This window comes from Natrix helvetica (assembly GCF_964273705.1).
Source record: "Natrix helvetica genome assembly, chromosome: 2".
NCBI lineage: Eukaryota > Metazoa > Chordata > Lepidosauria > Squamata > Natricidae > Natrix > Natrix helvetica.
The window spans coordinates 76,536,876-76,553,654 of NC_138552.1; the positions used below are offsets into that span (position 1 = coordinate 76,536,876).

General features: G+C 38.4%; 1 protein-coding gene across 1 annotated transcript in view; it reads right to left on the reverse strand.

The window, feature by feature from the left end:
- The window catches only part of ERMP1 (endoplasmic reticulum metallopeptidase 1), a 37,315-nt gene extending 21,275 nt beyond the window's left edge, over positions 1–16,040 (reverse strand). Inside the window, exons 1-9 of the mRNA XM_081943360.1 lie at positions 15,602–16,040; positions 11,181–11,482; positions 10,097–10,224; positions 9,243–9,348; positions 6,698–6,844; positions 5,578–5,670; positions 4,824–5,036; positions 882–1,102; positions 19–193 (exon numbers count right to left, since the gene is read on the reverse strand). Coding sequence (XP_081799486.1) covers positions 19–193; positions 882–1,102; positions 4,824–5,036; positions 5,578–5,670; positions 6,698–6,844; positions 9,243–9,348; positions 10,097–10,224; positions 11,181–11,482; positions 15,602–15,927 — 1,711 coding nt within the window. The 5' untranslated portion in view covers positions 15,928–16,040. The remainder of the gene's footprint in view (positions 1–18; positions 194–881; positions 1,103–4,823; positions 5,037–5,577; positions 5,671–6,697; positions 6,845–9,242; positions 9,349–10,096; positions 10,225–11,180; positions 11,483–15,601) is intronic.
- Between the last annotated feature and the right edge of the window lie 739 nt (positions 16,041–16,779).

Below are 16,779 nucleotides of genomic sequence, written 5' to 3' on the forward strand. Positions count from 1 at the left end.
TAAGTCTTGTTGCCATACCTTTTTCTTTCAATTCCTTATAGGTCATTAGTTTTGTGAGGAGTGGAAAAACTACACATATTGTACAAACATATGCAGAGGAAAGTCCCTGGTAAGTAAGCAGAACCCCTGAAATAGACCAAAGTGCAAGTGGAACATCAAAAAAGAGTTCTCCTAGGAACTGTTCATTTGCATGCTGGGAAAAGAAAAACAAAAATAAGAATGTCAATCCTCTTTTATTTAAATTTAAAGACAATGCATCAGGCACTTTAAGAGCAGAAAATTGCTTCTTAATACACAATATATAGGAAGTTCCACTTCCTGTGTAAACAGGAACTGTCTCAATCAGAAATTGTCTACTACTTCTGACTACAAACACGAGGGATGCAAAAGGAAGCCTTAGAAAAAGCAAGCATACGGAAGAATCTAGGTGAGCATAGCAGGACAGCTTTCCAGAATCTTATCACACTTTTGAACAAATGTGGCTGTACTAGAAATTTAAAACAGTTATTTTAGGATTTCAATTATTAAGAAAGGGTCAGCATCATCCTGTCAAAAACCACAATTTTATCCCTGGATTCTGATAGCCCAACTTTGAGAAGGTCAAAGGGTGATCAAAATGATCTGGGATTCACATATGGCCTGCGAACCGCCTATTGTGTTATAATGAAGTTCACTTGGAAATTTTGTCTCGCTAGGGAATTTAGAGGAAACATCAAAACATGTAATCAACAAGGACCAAATATCAGAAAGTTGGGATAGACTTCTGCCTAGAGAAGAGTTTTACTGAGCAGTCTGACTCATCTAACAGAGGTCTTTACATTTATGAAAGGAAAATAATCATTGCTAAATTAAATTATGTAATAAAACATAGTAGTACTTACTTTATAATAAAATTTCTTGGCTAATGTATGCACAAAAATCAGTATAGCCAGCGCTGCAGATCCATAGAGAAAATGGGCGACATAGTAGTGGGTATACCAGCAAAGAGATTGTCCAATAAGAGAAATAAATATTGCCACAAGAAGGATGCCAATGAAGGTGACAAAGAAACCAAGCATTATAAAGCCTAAAGCAACAGCAAATTCCTTCAGATAAGTAATTGCTGGGAGGAGGAAAAGGAAAAAGATATTAAAATCAGAGACATACTGTTTGATTACTTTTAGGAAGACTAAAGTAATAAGACGTGGTTCCCGGTATAAATAAAAAGGGCAACAAAAACCACAAAGCTTTTTCCTTTCATGACTGAATTGCAAATTACTGCTTTACATATTTTACCTTTTTGCATTCTAGTCACAGTGTTTCTGATTTGACTTAATTGCAACACGGCAAGGCTTTTACTCTTTTATGGAAGAAACTGCTTCTATACAGTATATAGCAGGTTGTGTCTTATTAAAATGAGCAGAAAACTTCATTTTGCTTTTCACTTACTCTCTAAGATGCATTTCTACCGATTACTTTTTCTTCTAGGCCAAGAAGCATTTCATGCATAAGCCATCACAAGCATCAAATCAGGGTTATGAAAGGAGAAAGGCAATAAGCATAATAGGCCAATGTCTATATATTTGAACCCCTCTCTGGATCCTCTGCCTAGTTTTTGCACCAAAACCAGGGCTTCCCTACCACCACCTAGTTCCCTCTGTTTTTTCCAAGGTCTTGGGTGAAGCCACCACCCACAACCAGCTGGATCCTTCCCAGCATTTATTGGATGGAACTCATGCATTTGGATCTTCACTTCCTGACTTCCAAGGAAGCTACTTCTGGATTGTTCTTCTCTTCTCCCCAAACATGAACCAGCACTTGCTATGTGGGGGTGGGCTCACCTAACCTGCTTGAAGAGACTGCTGATGTGCCAACCAGCACTCCCTTAAGTGATAAGCATGTACATTCCCAACTGCAGAAGAGCCTTGATCCCACCCCCCCTTCATATGGCAGTGGTTTTCAGGCCCACACCTCCAGTCCTATAATGGGGATTTTTCCTTGCGTTTCCAAGGATGCTTTGGATTGTTGAGGCAGCATAGGAGCGTTCTTCATCCTACCTAGGACCATGACCAGGAACTGTGCAGTTCTTTGAGGTCTTGCCTAATTAGCCCTTTGCACCTTGTTCTGCTTTGGTTCCATGACAAATTTTTCCACATATAATGAGAACTGCCATGCTTAAAGTCCCTTTGTCTCTCTTAGGGTTAGGGTTAGGGTCTTATGAAATTCTGGAAAATCTGCCTCTAAGCTTGACTTCAGAGTGCTGCAGAATTGCAGCTTAATCTCCATCTCAAAACACTCATAATTGCAACACAGAGTTAATCTAGCCATCCATCATAACCCTGTTAAGTACTGGTAACTGTCAAGCATGCAACTAGTTTCGCCATCCTTGTTCCTTTTTGTTCAGCCCTGTGTTTTTGACATCTGTTCAAACATAGCAAGAAAGTCCTGTGGAACTTCTTCCTCCACCCCCACCCCATATAATTACACTGGCACAGATATGGCTTCAGTCTCCCCATCATCCTCAGATACCTCCTCCCTTTCCAACATTTTTCAAAACAGTCCACATCCCTCCTTTTTCAGTTTCTGCACAAGCTACTTGAAAGCTCCCTCTTGGCTTTCAAATTTTCTTTCTCTTTTCCTTCACTTCTGCTCAGACTCCTCCAGAGAATCACTCCTGGCTCCTACTCTCTCACTGTTGCCTCTCTTTCCTTTGAGATGTGTCACTGGTTCTTGTATACAGGGGAGTGGGCTCCAAACCCCCAGAAAGCCAACTCAACCCCACGTGGCCTCTAAACGATACATCTACAAGTACCCAAATGCTAGTACTCACTACTTACTATACCACTCTTCCCTGAAAACAACTAAAACCCTTGTTCCTCTACTTCTTCTCTTTGTGAGTCCTAGTTTTGAAAACAATAAATCTTCTATGTTCCTTAGGCTGCTTCAGGGTGTTTTAGTTTCACAAACCACCATATACCATATAGTTTCAATTGGGAAACTGTGACCATCCTAGACCAAGCCAAGCCCAAAAACGCCAGGGAATTTCTGTGCACTCTGACAAATTAGCCATCAATAGACACATAGACATAAACAATACTTACATACTATGCAAAAGAGACAATCAACAAGACAAAAAGGAGACAAAAAGACCAAAACGCCTCCCCACCAGCAATCAGCATCCAGATGCGCATAGATCCCAAGATTAACATCAGGCCAGCAATCAAGTAACAGTGCCCCAATCAAGGAAGTGCCAAACAAGCCAACAATAACCAGCCCAACCAAAGAATTTCCACCAACAACATCGGGGAAAGCCACTAGCATTTAAACTGAGAAACCCCACTTCTTACTAGCACTGATGGCTGCCAGGGTTTTAGGTAATGAAATATCTGCAAGAAAACAAGCAAGCTCAGAGGGCACCAAGGATCCCTCAGATCTTAATGGGACAGGGCAGCAACCCAGATACTGGCCACTTAATCTGTCTTCCCACAAGAAGTTATCACTTAATCTGTCTTCCCACAAGAAGTTATCACTTAATCTGTCTTCCCACAAGAAGTTATCACTTAATCTGTCTTCCCACAAGAAGTTATCACTCCAGGTGTAGCATCTCCTGTACGCTTTGCATTGGATTTTAGAAACCTTTCACCACCACTATCAAATGCCTTAGCAAACTTCTGGTAACCGGTCTGTTTAGTTTCTGTAGCTTGGCAAACACTCCTCCTTGTCACATATCCACGCTCTGTGTTAACCACTGGCCCTTTAACAAGAGGGTAATTAGCCCCTTGTTCGGTGCCATTTATATGTTATAGTGTGACTGGGTTTAATTTTGAACTGGAGGTCTACCTCTGAGCAAAGGCAGCAATAGACGCAGAAACACAGAACAGTAGAAGAGGCCTTATGCTTTCGACTTTATAGAGATTATTTACAGCAGGAATTTACAACGGGTATAAATCACAGTTCTGACGTTGGGTCTCCCTACTAGGTCTCTCTATCAGCGACCATCCACCTTTACCTCCCCTGCTTCCTCCCCGTTTCTCTCCATTTCCCTCTGGACTTGATTAGAGAGAAGGAAGAAAAGAAAGGAATTGGCTGGGATTACTTTTTTCCATCTCAGTTTACTTCCGTTTCTCTATAGGGGGAAGAATCTCCCTCAGCATCTTCTGTCCAGATTTCCTCCAAAGCCAGAGCTTCCCTACCAGCAGCTGATTCCCTGTGTTTCTTCCAATCTTGGGTGAAGCTACCGCTTGCAACCAGGCATACTCCTCCTAGTCCTCCAGGGTCTTGGGACTCTAGTTATTTGCTTCCTGACTTCTAGGGAAGCAACCCCTGGATTGTTCTTTTCCTCTCCCCAAACAGGAACCAGCACTTGCCCTTCAATTCGGTTCTTTGATTTACTCTCCAACTTCTCCCCATATTTTGCTCTCCAGTACCTCTGGTTGCTCCAGCTATAAACATTACTCCCCCCATTTTCTCTCCATTCCTTCTCTCACACTCTGTCTCCAATTTTTGGTTGAACTGGCAACATGTCCCATAGCAATTGAGGAGGTCCTAGTAGCCAGATCAGCTCATCAGCCTCATGACAGCAGAGTTGTCAAAGCTAAACTTTCTTTTTTTCTCTTTTTCCTCACTCCAATGTCTGGCTCACATCTGCAAAGCAGTGGCTTTGCCAGCCCCCCAAATCCATATGCCACAACATGCAAACAAGTCTTCCTTTACTTTTAACTCCTGCTTCTAACCTATTTTACTTCCTACTTCTTTTTCTATATTTTATATAAGATTGCTTATTCTTAAACAGAACAATATTCCTGGATAATGCCTGTGTGGGACAGAACATGAAATGAACTTACCTCTTTTTCTTGGCTGTAGAACTTTTTTGCTTAGATAAAGCATGGCCACTGATGCAATGATGCAATTCATAATGGCACCGACACGGGCTGGGTAAGCCAAAATAAACATGCCAAGAACATCAAAGAAGACAACATTTCCGTGTTGATACTCCTGAGATTTGGTTGATATATCTGACATTGCTAAGTATTTTAGCATAGCTAAGATATTGTCACCTTAGGGAGAAAAATAGTATATATTAAGGATTTATCTTTTATTAAGTACATCAGCACATCATTTCACTAATAGTATATTATGAAACAATTGGAATTGGATTTTTTTAAAATTCTCAAAACAAATAAAAATTGAAAGGGGAACAGTAAATGGCTGGACAAAATTCAATATACTGAGGGCCTGGGTTTTTAAAATATAGTTACAAAACATTAATACAAATAGAGAAATAATTCAGTATACTGCAGGGCCAATAATGATAAAGAAGCAAGTAAGATGTAACCAGGGGAAAATTCAAGGAAAAGTGTATAAAAGTAAGATATGATATCTAAATGGTTTTTAGTAATTAAAATCAACTAACTTTACCCAAACTCCTTAATATAGAAGCAAAATTAATTTATCCGGTTACATTTATCCATAAACTTTTTATTTTCAAACATTATCTTTAGGATACTGAGATTTTGGGCCAATTAATTTCAATTTTCGTTAAGGGGAACAACAATCTTATCTTGCCATTGAAAGTCATGAAAAACTGCAAATACTAACCTGCTCTCTGAATAGAATCTGTCAAAATTCGATCCACCGTGTCATATTTTGTATGATAGATGTAACCATTTTCAATGAAAGCCAGGTCTATTCCTGTCAGCATAATTAAGTCAAATCATAATATTATTTAATATAACTTTGTAATATAACTTTACAAAGCATTCTTAACTAAATTAAATTATTTGACAAGTAAGGTTACATTAACTATGAAGAGCCATGGTGGTGCAGTGGTTAGAATGTAGTACTGCAGGCTACTTCTGCTGACTGCCGGCTACCAGCAGATGGCAGTTCGAATCTCACCAGGCTCAAGGTTAACTCAGTCTTCCATCCTTTGAGGTTGGTAAAATGAGGACCCAGATTGTTGGAGACAACATGCTGATGCTGTAAACTGCTTAGAGAGGGTTGTAAAGCACTGTGAAGCGGTATATAAGTCTAAGTGCTATTACTACTAAATTTTCTACTAAACAATCATATTTCAATATTCATAATTTTGATTGTGTGCTTATTATTTATGCTTTTCTTTCTTTCTTACGTGGTAGCTTCGGAAAATGTTTCAGAAAAATATTAATAAACAGTTTTTAATTACTCTGGTTGGTAAAGCTGACAGCGCAGAATGCAGTACTGCAGGTAAACTCTGCCCACAGCCTGGAGTTCGATTCTGATGGGGCTCAAGGTTGACTCAGCCTTTCATCTTTCCGAGGTCAGTAAAATGAGGACCCAGATAGTGAGGGGCAACATGCTGACACTGTAAAGTGTTCAGAGAGTGCTATAAAACACTATGGTGTGGTATACAGGTCTAAGTGGTATTGTATTGCTAAACCAACATTAACTCAGAACGCACTGGCCCAGCCATAATGGGGAACAAGGGAGGTTCTCCTTGTCCAACTCACCATTCTTAATAAAACCACTGTCTTTGTAATCCCACCTTCATTACCTTACCACTTCTTTGGCTCAGAAAATCTGCAATGTGCACATCAACATTAGATATGAACATCATTGGACAGCTCTGTATCACAAGTTTTTCTTTGCTTTTATTGGCTTGACAATCCTATCACCTATTTTTCATTGTCCTCCCAAGTATAGTCCCAAAAGCTGACCCTACTAGGCCTATCTAACATACCTGGAACATTGCCAAAATCTCTGTAAATACGGAAATCTGTGTCTGCAGGGATGACACCACTCTGAAACACCTCTTGAGCCACGATAGAACCAAAAGGGTGCTTAGCAGCAGAGATGTATGCCTGTACCAGCCAAGGGTTTTCAGGTCCTGTAAGAATTACGAGACCAGCTATGAAATAAAAATAAATTTTAATGTAGTGTTCTATATTTAAATTTGTGCTTTGCCATAAGCAAAACACATGGCTTTGATTCTAAATATGATTACATAAGAAAATTCGCAGGAATTTTAAATTCCTCTTGTCCCATTCCCTTTCCCACATTTAACATGACATACCTGAGAGTGGCTTTTCAGAGGACACACTCTACCATGACCCAAAGGTAGTAAAAAATGCTAATGCCACAACTCAATGAAGTCAAAGATGCAAAAAAACCTGCTCAACTTAATGTCAATTGACCACAAGTTTTCCAGATGGTATGGTTGGTGATCAGCAAATTTGATTCAAGAGGAACTGTCCCATTTACCTGTACAACTAAGAACAACAATGGTTTGAGAATGTTAGCTGCTCACAAGGAAAATTAAAGTCATCTATGTTGCTTATAAATGTTATCATCTTAGGCCATTTGTAAAATTTTGTATGATCTCAAATCACAATATGAATCAATCCTTAGGGAGAAGAAGCTGAAGGCTATGAAAGATACATGGCATTGACACATCCTTTCTGTCAAGAAAAGGAGTACTTTTTGGTTTGGGTGAATTTCTGCTCAGGACCAGTCAGGACTCAGTTCAAACTCAAGGAGAATATTATGAAACTTTGTATACTGTCCCAAATTACAATAGAGAAGATGCTTAAGACTGGGATAACCATAAATGTTCCTACTTCCAAAAAAATGAGGAAAACCTTGCTAATCAGAAAACTTACCTTAATACTACCGTATCCCAGACAAGTTGTAGGCAAAGAATGTGAGTAATAAACTCTAAGCTTGGATGAAATCCAAGGAAATTATACGGGACAAACAAGTTGAGTTCGTCAATCAGTGTACACCGTATTTTGAAATTATATCATTTTATCCAGGAATAATTTATATAATCAACCTTATTTGTGGCATTTTTGGACTTTCTAGTTGCCTTTGACTCTACAATTAGAAAGACTCTGTGGGATAAACTCAGGAATACCAACATGAATCGGTGTCATCTTTGTGTGATCAAAAATTCGTATGCAAACTCCTTCTTCAGACTTAGATATAACAACCAAGGGCAGTTTTCAGAAGCAATATTCATACAAAGGTGTCAGGAATATATTTTGGGCCCTAATTATTGTTAACTATTCTTTAATTCTGTGACCGAGACAGTGACTAACACAGATGGTTACAATCCTAACATCTCCTATATGGAGATGATGTAGACCTTATCTCCTGTTCACCCATACAATTTAGAATGCCAATGAGTTCTGTAGTACAGCACTGCAAACTGAATAGGCTGGTAGATAATTTACAGAAACTGAAAGTCATGGCATTTGCTAAAAGAGCTGAAGTCCAAAAATGAACGTAGAGTAGAATCCAACTGAACCCAATTAAATATATAGAGTGATTTTCCCATCCCACAGGAAACTGCAACAGCCATTAAAATGTATTTTTTTTTACTAACAATGAATTAGTACCAGCTGTCTTAAAACTCCTCCTAGGTAATACTTTGACCCAAATGTTGTATGCCACTCAGATGGCCTTTTAGGTAAGGAAGAATCTTCCTTATATAAATTTCAGTAGCAAGCAACCAAATACTTGCTACACCCAGATGGGTTTCTAATGCCTTTGTTAGGTTATAAAGTGCCTAAAGCTGAGATCAGTATATGGAGGTTGATGTTAAACTGCAGCTAAAGCTCCAGCTCTTTCATGTTTAATTCCATTAACATTGGCAGATCACTTTCCATCAAGCTGCAGGAATGTCATACAACAAAAATGAATGTCATGTCAGTTCTCACAGACTGATATAGCCCTGAGATACCACTATGCCAAACATATATTTGTGCAGAGACTAAACAGCACTGACTTCCAGATGAAAATAAACATTTATCCCAGAGAAGCAGGGCCTGGGTCAGAAAGGGCTTCTGGAAAGAGGCCAGCTCTCTCTCTCCTCATTTACATTTTACACTATTCAACACACATTTACATTCACAAATACTAACTGTATTTAAACCAATTACCAAATATGCCAATGAAATTTCATAAATCTATTTATAAAAGCATAAAATCTACTTTCAATTCCCCTTTATCGCAGTAATCTGTCAGTAATCTTTAAAAGGCCACAATAAAAGTTTTGTGGTAGCAATGAGACAGTTATATAACAAAGAATCATTTAACAATTAGCCAGTCTTAAAAACCCAGTTAAAAATTACATCTAACAGCAAGTAATGAAAACAAAATAATTGTTTATCAGAAATGAAAATCCTATTGTGATCTTCAACTGAAAAGTTGCATCAAAAAGGAGGCATTGTGATTTTGCAATGAAATTGTCACAAGACTTATATGAGCGGTATTAAAAATCTTACCAGTCTGAAACACAAGTTCTTTCCCTCCTACTCCAGCAGCCTCCAGATTAATAAATGCTTTCACTGATTTGGCCCATGGATGTTGTGTAATGAAGCCATGACTAGCCTTGATTTAAACAGTAAAGACAATGGACTGAAAATATGTATTATATATGTTTGAAGTATCTTCTGATTGCACAAAGGAGATTCTAATTCTGGAAAAAATTTTTGCTGTTCTCTTGGCTTTCTTGCTTAATTAGTTCAAAGTTTATTAGGTTACAAGCCAGCATCAAAAAACTAATAAACATATATTAAACGTGTTTATAAATTATATAACATGAAATATAAAAAGAATAAATGATGTAACAATTCACTAATAAATGTTAAACAGGCCAGCTTTTTCATAGTCCAAGAGAATGTGCACATTTGAAAGACTGAGTAATCTAATGATTAATCTTGGCAAGCAGTAGCAATGATACAAAACAGCCATTTTATATAGTTTCAAGGTATTCTGATCTTCTTCCACAGGAGCAGCTTGTTAGAATAGTTTTCCCAGCTCAAAGAGGGAAGGACCATTTTAAACAAGCAGGGTCAACTCCCTGAGCATTGTAGAGCAAACTATTATTTTCTTAATTGCAATACCGTGTTTTCATAAAACACATGCCCACACATGTGCATATGATCAAGATTAAGAACTGAACTCAGTTTCACTGTAATGATGGGAAAGAAAAAAAAAACACCTTACTTTTATTTCAAGTATCTGTCAAATCCTTCAGTTTTATACACCTTAAAAGCAATTTTAGCTTCATATTAAAGAATAAACTCTGTACGTTTGCTCATATTAAAGTATTAAGAATCTACTCGTGCTTTCTTACCTGTAAGATACTTTCCTCTGCCCCATTAAACAGGAATATAACAGATTGTTGCAAAGGTTCAGACGATTTTGAAAGTGTGTGCAGTATTTCAAGCATAACAGAACAGCTGATAGCATCATCACTAGCACCTTAATATAATAAGATACATAACACACTAATTATCTGATGCTGAAACATAATTATAGAACATTTTAAAATATCGTAGTATTGAAGGCTGGATGAGTTATCTCCAAAGTGGCTGGATTGATGGGAAATGGAATATTTCAGAAAATAATAAAATAATATGCCCAACAGTTTGACACATTTATATACTTTTCTGTCCATAAAATTAAAGCCATTTAATATAAAAAAGTTTTAAAAGAAAAGTTTACTGTTCATTGCAAACAGGAACTGAATTGTATAACTCAACTCTGCCAAATTTACCATTACAAAATTACTGAATTTAGATCATTCAGGTAGAATATTAGTAAAAAAAAAAAAAGAAAATTCAGAACCTGCAAAGACTTGCAGCATTAATTGCTACTGTGATTTTTTTTTCAGTTGGAATGTTCTATAGGACAAATTGGGACAATGTTCAGTAGATTTTGAATTGCCAAAATGAATTCATAAATATTTTCAAGAATCTAATTAAATGAGTAAGTTATATTTGTTTTTAAGCAATATAAATTTAATTAAACATATATTGTTCATACAAACAGTATGCAATTTTAAATGAATATGCTGAGAATTAGTTCAACAGAAAAAGCTGAAACAGAAGAGAAGAACAATTATTTCATTTCCAAATCCAATTAGAACAATTTTGAAATAGTTACTGTATTCAATTACACTACATTTTAAAGAATAGAACAGCTATACCCCAGTGTCCTGTGACTGTCTTTGACGGCTAGAAACACAATGGAATTAAAAAGAATTCAACAATTATTAAATGCAAAAACATTTTATTGTAATGAATTAATGTAGAATTACCTCTGGGCATTAAACAAATAAATTTTGAAGTGTAATTAAACTTCATTTTTAAACAGAAAAGAAACAACACTTTTCTGTGAAACACATTTTTTCCTGTAAAATACTTTGATCTATTTACCTGAAGTATTTGGTAAAGAATCAAAGTGACAATTCAACATCACAGCATGTTTAGCTCCTCTTCTGGGTTCCAGTTTAACAGCAACATTAGTAATATTGTCATAATAACTGGTGAATCCTCCAAGAAAGTCAATACTGAAAGTGCCTGTTGGCCTCTGTATATCTACAGAGATTGTATGGGCATGATTGCTTTTAATTTCAATAGCTTTAACTTGTTTCAAGAGGTAGTCAACAGTGAAAATTTCATTTTCTGGACTTCCAACAATTCTCGGGCCAATTGCAGTAATATTTTCTAAATATTTCCTGCGGGACGTATAAAATAAAACATTAGAAAATTATTATAAAATATTTCATAATTTCCACCAATCACTCCATTAAAGAATTTAGATTATTATTATAGAAACAAAAATGTACCCACTTTTTGCCAACAAGAACGGTCAGGGTTTTTTTTCTACATTTATTATGTATGGTAATTTTTGAAAGACTTAATTCAAGGTTCAACAATTAATATCCCATTTAAACTATTTTGGAGTCCTATCAGGAGTATATATGGCACCAATTGAAAATCACTGACTTAAAACATAGCAATCTATAAATATGGGTGAAATGTACAACTCTTATAAATTCTGACTCAAGTATCAAATGTATTGATATGTACTATGAAATAATTCTAATAACTTTTTCATGATTTGTAGGTCATGAGGTTCATATGTAATGCTCTATTACCTATAAGAAAAATTGTAGAAGACTTCAGTACTGCAACATACGATTCATACACTTATATGTGACCTGCTGATTTGTATGCTTCAGATTTATACATAAGAATAAAGTTGCACTATTGAGAAAACCTACATACTTTTGTATTACATTATTATAAAAGACTACCACATTTCCTTCAATATGCACAGCATTACATACGTGGAGTTACTGCATTAATGTATATAATACAAAATCAATCTGGAATATAATTCAGGTTCAAAATATTCTAAAGTTGAAGAAATTGTAAAAGTAGGGAAGTTTTTTTCTAATGTTATTGGACTATTTTCCTTGATAAATAAACATGAAACCTGGAACTTGTAGATGTTTTTAAACAGGAACTGAGACGGGTGAAATTCATCAGGTTCTGACGGGTTCTGGAGAACCAGTAGCGGAAAATTTGAGTAGTTTGAAGACCTGGCAAATACCCCTCTGGCTGGCCCCAGAGTGGGATGGGAATGGAGATTTTGCAATATCCTTCCCCCAGGAGTGGGGAGCGAATGGGAATTTTGCAGTATCCTTCCCCTGCCACGCCAACAGAACCGGTAGTAAAAAAAATTGAATTTCATCATTGAACTGAGATATCTGGCTTTTCTTGTAGCAGTATAGATGTAGTCTGCAACCTATCTATATGCAGTATAACAGGACTATGTATGCTTTGAATATTATTTGGAAGGGCTTCCCATAAGCACAGAATCTCCCTAATCAAAGTGACTTTTTTCCCCTCAGGAGAAGACAATGCTGGGAAAAGTGGAAGAAATTGAGAGGATAAGCAGGACAAGATGGATTGACCCAGTTACTATGGCAATGGGAACAATGGGAACTGGAAGATCGGAAGCATCAGATTAGGAAGAAAATTTATCCACGTAGTTACTAAGAGTTGATAGCACCTTCGTGGCACATAATCCATCAACTTCTTTTCAGGATTGTGTAGAAATCTGAGAAAAATGACTACTTAACATTTGCTGCCAATATTTAACTTACTGTCTTTTCCCTGTTCTAGAAGACTAGAAGGACCCATCCTTCTTTAAGTGGATCTTAGCTGTTTTCTGCTTAGGGAATGACCTGTCCAGGGAACTACATCTTCACGTGCATTAATGTGTCCAAGCATTTTTATAGTATTCATTCAATATGATTTAAGTAACAGTATAATAGAACAGTATGCTATTATTTTCACTTTACTGTTTTAAATTCTTTTATAACATACATTTTCATGAGAAATTTGTAATGTACCTAGATTATGTTAGTTACTAGGGAGATTTGTAACATAATAAATAGTAAAAAGAAGTATTAATCTGCTTCTAAATTAAGTGCCAATTATACTAGTATGGTAGCACTCATGATGAAGTAAGGTGAGTATGTTAAAGATTCTAGACTCAAAATTAAATTATAATGAAACCAATGAGTTAATTCTATATAAACACCATTTTGGATAGATGAGAAATTGTTCAAAAAGATCAAAGATCAAAAGACACTGAAATATAACTGATAGCTCAAATTTCATTTACGAAATTAATAAAAAATAATGCATTCTGCATCAGCTACTTTTATTAATATGATCAAAAGAAATGTTTTAATTGGTTTTGTTACTCACCCCTAAAGTCAAGAATAACCTACAGAATAATATTCACAGAAAGCTAGAAAAATGTTTATTTATACATATACAGGTTGGTATAAAAATGTAGATACCATATCTACAGATATAAGAAAGAAATATTCAGAGGATTAAAGAAATAGAAGTAGTATAAAAAGGGGATATGTCACTCTTTGCCCTTTCCTGGTTTCATAACTTTCAAAAATATAAAGATGGGCCTTACTTAAATATTGTAAGAAATAGAAATAGCAAATGTAGATCATTTGTCTATTCAGCATTGCACTAAATTGTCCATATGGTTTCCATATCAAAAGAAGGTTGCACAATTTACACCAAAGTTTTAAATAAACCTCAAATTACCCATACAAAAGTAAACATTGGGTATGGGGTATGGTGATACAAAAATCTACAAAAGGCATTCGCTCAGAGTGATTCACTCCGGTGTGGTTATTCTTCCCATTATTCAGGTCACTGCAGGAAAGAGAAAGCTATTCAATATTTAACTGGCTTGATGTATGCCTCGATGCCTCCAAATCAAACATGTTCACCTATATGGTGAAGTACTGCTTATTCTCTAAATATTGAAAGGAACTCTTATCTCTTTTCATTATGTTCATTTTGGCTTCTACAAATGCTACATGCCAAGTGATACAGATTGACTGATTTTACTTCTCAATACAATAGCAGAGTTGGAAGGGACCTTGGAGATCTTCTAGTCCAACCCCCTGCCTAGGAAGGAAACCCTATACCATTTCAGACAAATGGCTGTCCAACATCTCTACAAGTTCTCTCTGCACATGCAATGGGCCTGAGGGAAAATCAGCAAGGATTACTCAAATAGGAATTGTCTAATATCTGAGCATCCATTGGGACAGAGGGGGTGTAATAAATTGCATAATAAATGAATATATTGCTTAAATAAATTTGCATAAATACATTGCATAAACAAATTGCATATATAAATAAAACTCACATACAAACTCTTCAACCTCAAGAAAGAAATGTTTGGTTCTGAGCAGCAAATATTATTTATGTACTCTTTAAATATATTTCTTTATATACTCTCTTTTCCCAAAAAGATTATCTACCTACCTATCTTGTATGCATGGGGATTTCCCATCATTTCATTGCTATAAGAACTCTAAGATAAACTGGACCAAAGGAGAGTGATTGTCCCAAATTCATCCTGTGAGTTTCTATGGCTGAACCTTGCTCTTCTTATTCCTGGTCTGTTCACACCACAGCCCAAATACAATTCATTTTTCAAAGGAGCATAAAGAAAACTATGGCTTTTGTACTTTCCTTCTTGAATCAAAGTAGTAACCAATAGACATTTACTGTCACTCCGTTATTGTCCGTGCAGATCAGATCAGAAAGCAGAGCAAGGATTCCACAAATGGCATTTTACTATTGTAAAGTATAATTAAAAAAAATAATCTTTTAAAGCCTGCCAACCTCCTTCTGCCCCCTTATACCAGAGTCAAAGCAATGTTATTTCAAATTTATTTCTCACCTCTCCATTCTGAGGGCTGAGTTGTCCCTTATTTTGCCTTAAACGTTCTTGCATCTCTTCCTTAAGGTTATATACACATCCCTCCATACCAGTTTCCCAACCTTGGCAACTTGAAGATGTCTGGAAGGGAGTTGACGTCAGGACATCTTCAAGTTGCCAAGGTTGGGAAACACTGCTCTGTACCCAACTGGAAATGTCAAAGGCCACTATCCTCTTTTACATAAAATAGAGCTGTAGAACCTACAACGGTGGTGAGATAAAACCAGGAATTCAGGAGGAAACCCCCCCCCCCCTTTATGGTTTACTGAAGGACTCTATTGGCCCAAACCTAATTCCCCTCCAAAGATCAACCAGCAAAGTTTCACGTTTAGCAAAAATCATGGAAAAATGGGAAGACCCTCGCGAACGTTAGTATGGCAGCAACACTAAACAAAACGCGCAAACATCACTCGAACCAGGTGCTTCTTATTCCAAGCGGATGAATCACCCGTCCTCTATTGGCACCCACGCGGAGGCGGGCGGGGGGAAGGCAGGATGAGCGCACGGCGCTGTCAATTACCTGGCGCGCGGGGCGTTGAATTCCGCGGGGTCGCTCGCCCCGGTCACCAACTGCTGGAAGGAAATCTGCACGAGCCCGCGAAGACCCAGCAAGTAGAGGAGCAGCGCGAGCGCCGTCAGCAGCTCCGGGAGGGAGCTCGCGCCTCTCCCTGCCGGCTTTTTCTTGTCGTCCCGCTCATCTTCTTCCTTTTCCCAGCGTTGCTTCGGAGGCTCCTGCTGCTGCTGCTGCCCCCGCCGTCGGCCTTGCTGCTGGTTATTATTGTGTAGCGGCGGCTCCTGGCTCCGGAGGCGCCTCACCGCGCTTACTGCCGCCGAAGTCCGCTCCATTCGAAATCCTGAGCCGCTCCTTGCTAAAGATCCCGTCGGGACTTGCCGGGGTGTAGAAGCCTACGGCAGCGAGAAAGGTCCAAAACTTCCTCACCGCAATCAGTACAGCTTCTCATTCGCGAGGGAGGGGGGCCGCAATCAGTACCGCTTCTCATTCGCGAGGGAGAAAAGGAGGAGGACCTTCCTCCGAGTCCGCCAATCGGCGGGAGCGCGCGGGTTCGGGAAGCTGCAGGGGCTCCGTGAAAAGGGGCGGGCGAAGAAGGAGGGAACCTGAGAGACGAAAAAAAAAAAGAGCCTCGCTTTCTCTTCTTTTTTGTCCCCGGTTTTTTCCTCTTCGCCCTCCGACTGGTCTCGTTTCTCCTCCCCCCTCCTCACCTCCCCCACCTCCCCCCCTCTGCTCCCCTCTCTCGCTGTCAAACTCGCCCCTCCCCTCTCTTTCATCCAGCTTCGCGCGCGCGTCCCCTTCTTCCCGCTTTTGCCTCCCCCCCCCCGCCCCGCCTCACCTACGGGCGCTCTCTCTCTCCTGAGCCGAGCTAAGCGGCTTTCCTCGGTTCCTTCTGTTCCTGTCATCTCCCATCCGCTCTTGCCCAGGCATTTGCCACTCTCTTCTCCCTCCCCCCATTTTCTCTTTCTCCTCGCCCCCGTCACCCACCTATTTACCTTACAGTCCCTTTCATACCTACCCAAGCATCTTTAACAGTAACGGAGTTGGAAGGGACCTTGGAGGTCATCTAGTTCAATCCCCTGCTCAGGCAGGAGACCTATTCTAGGGATTCGAACCACCGAACTGTGGATCGAGGAGCTCAGCGTCTGAGCCGCTGAGTTGCCTGAAATCCAAGAGCGGAGGTGGTG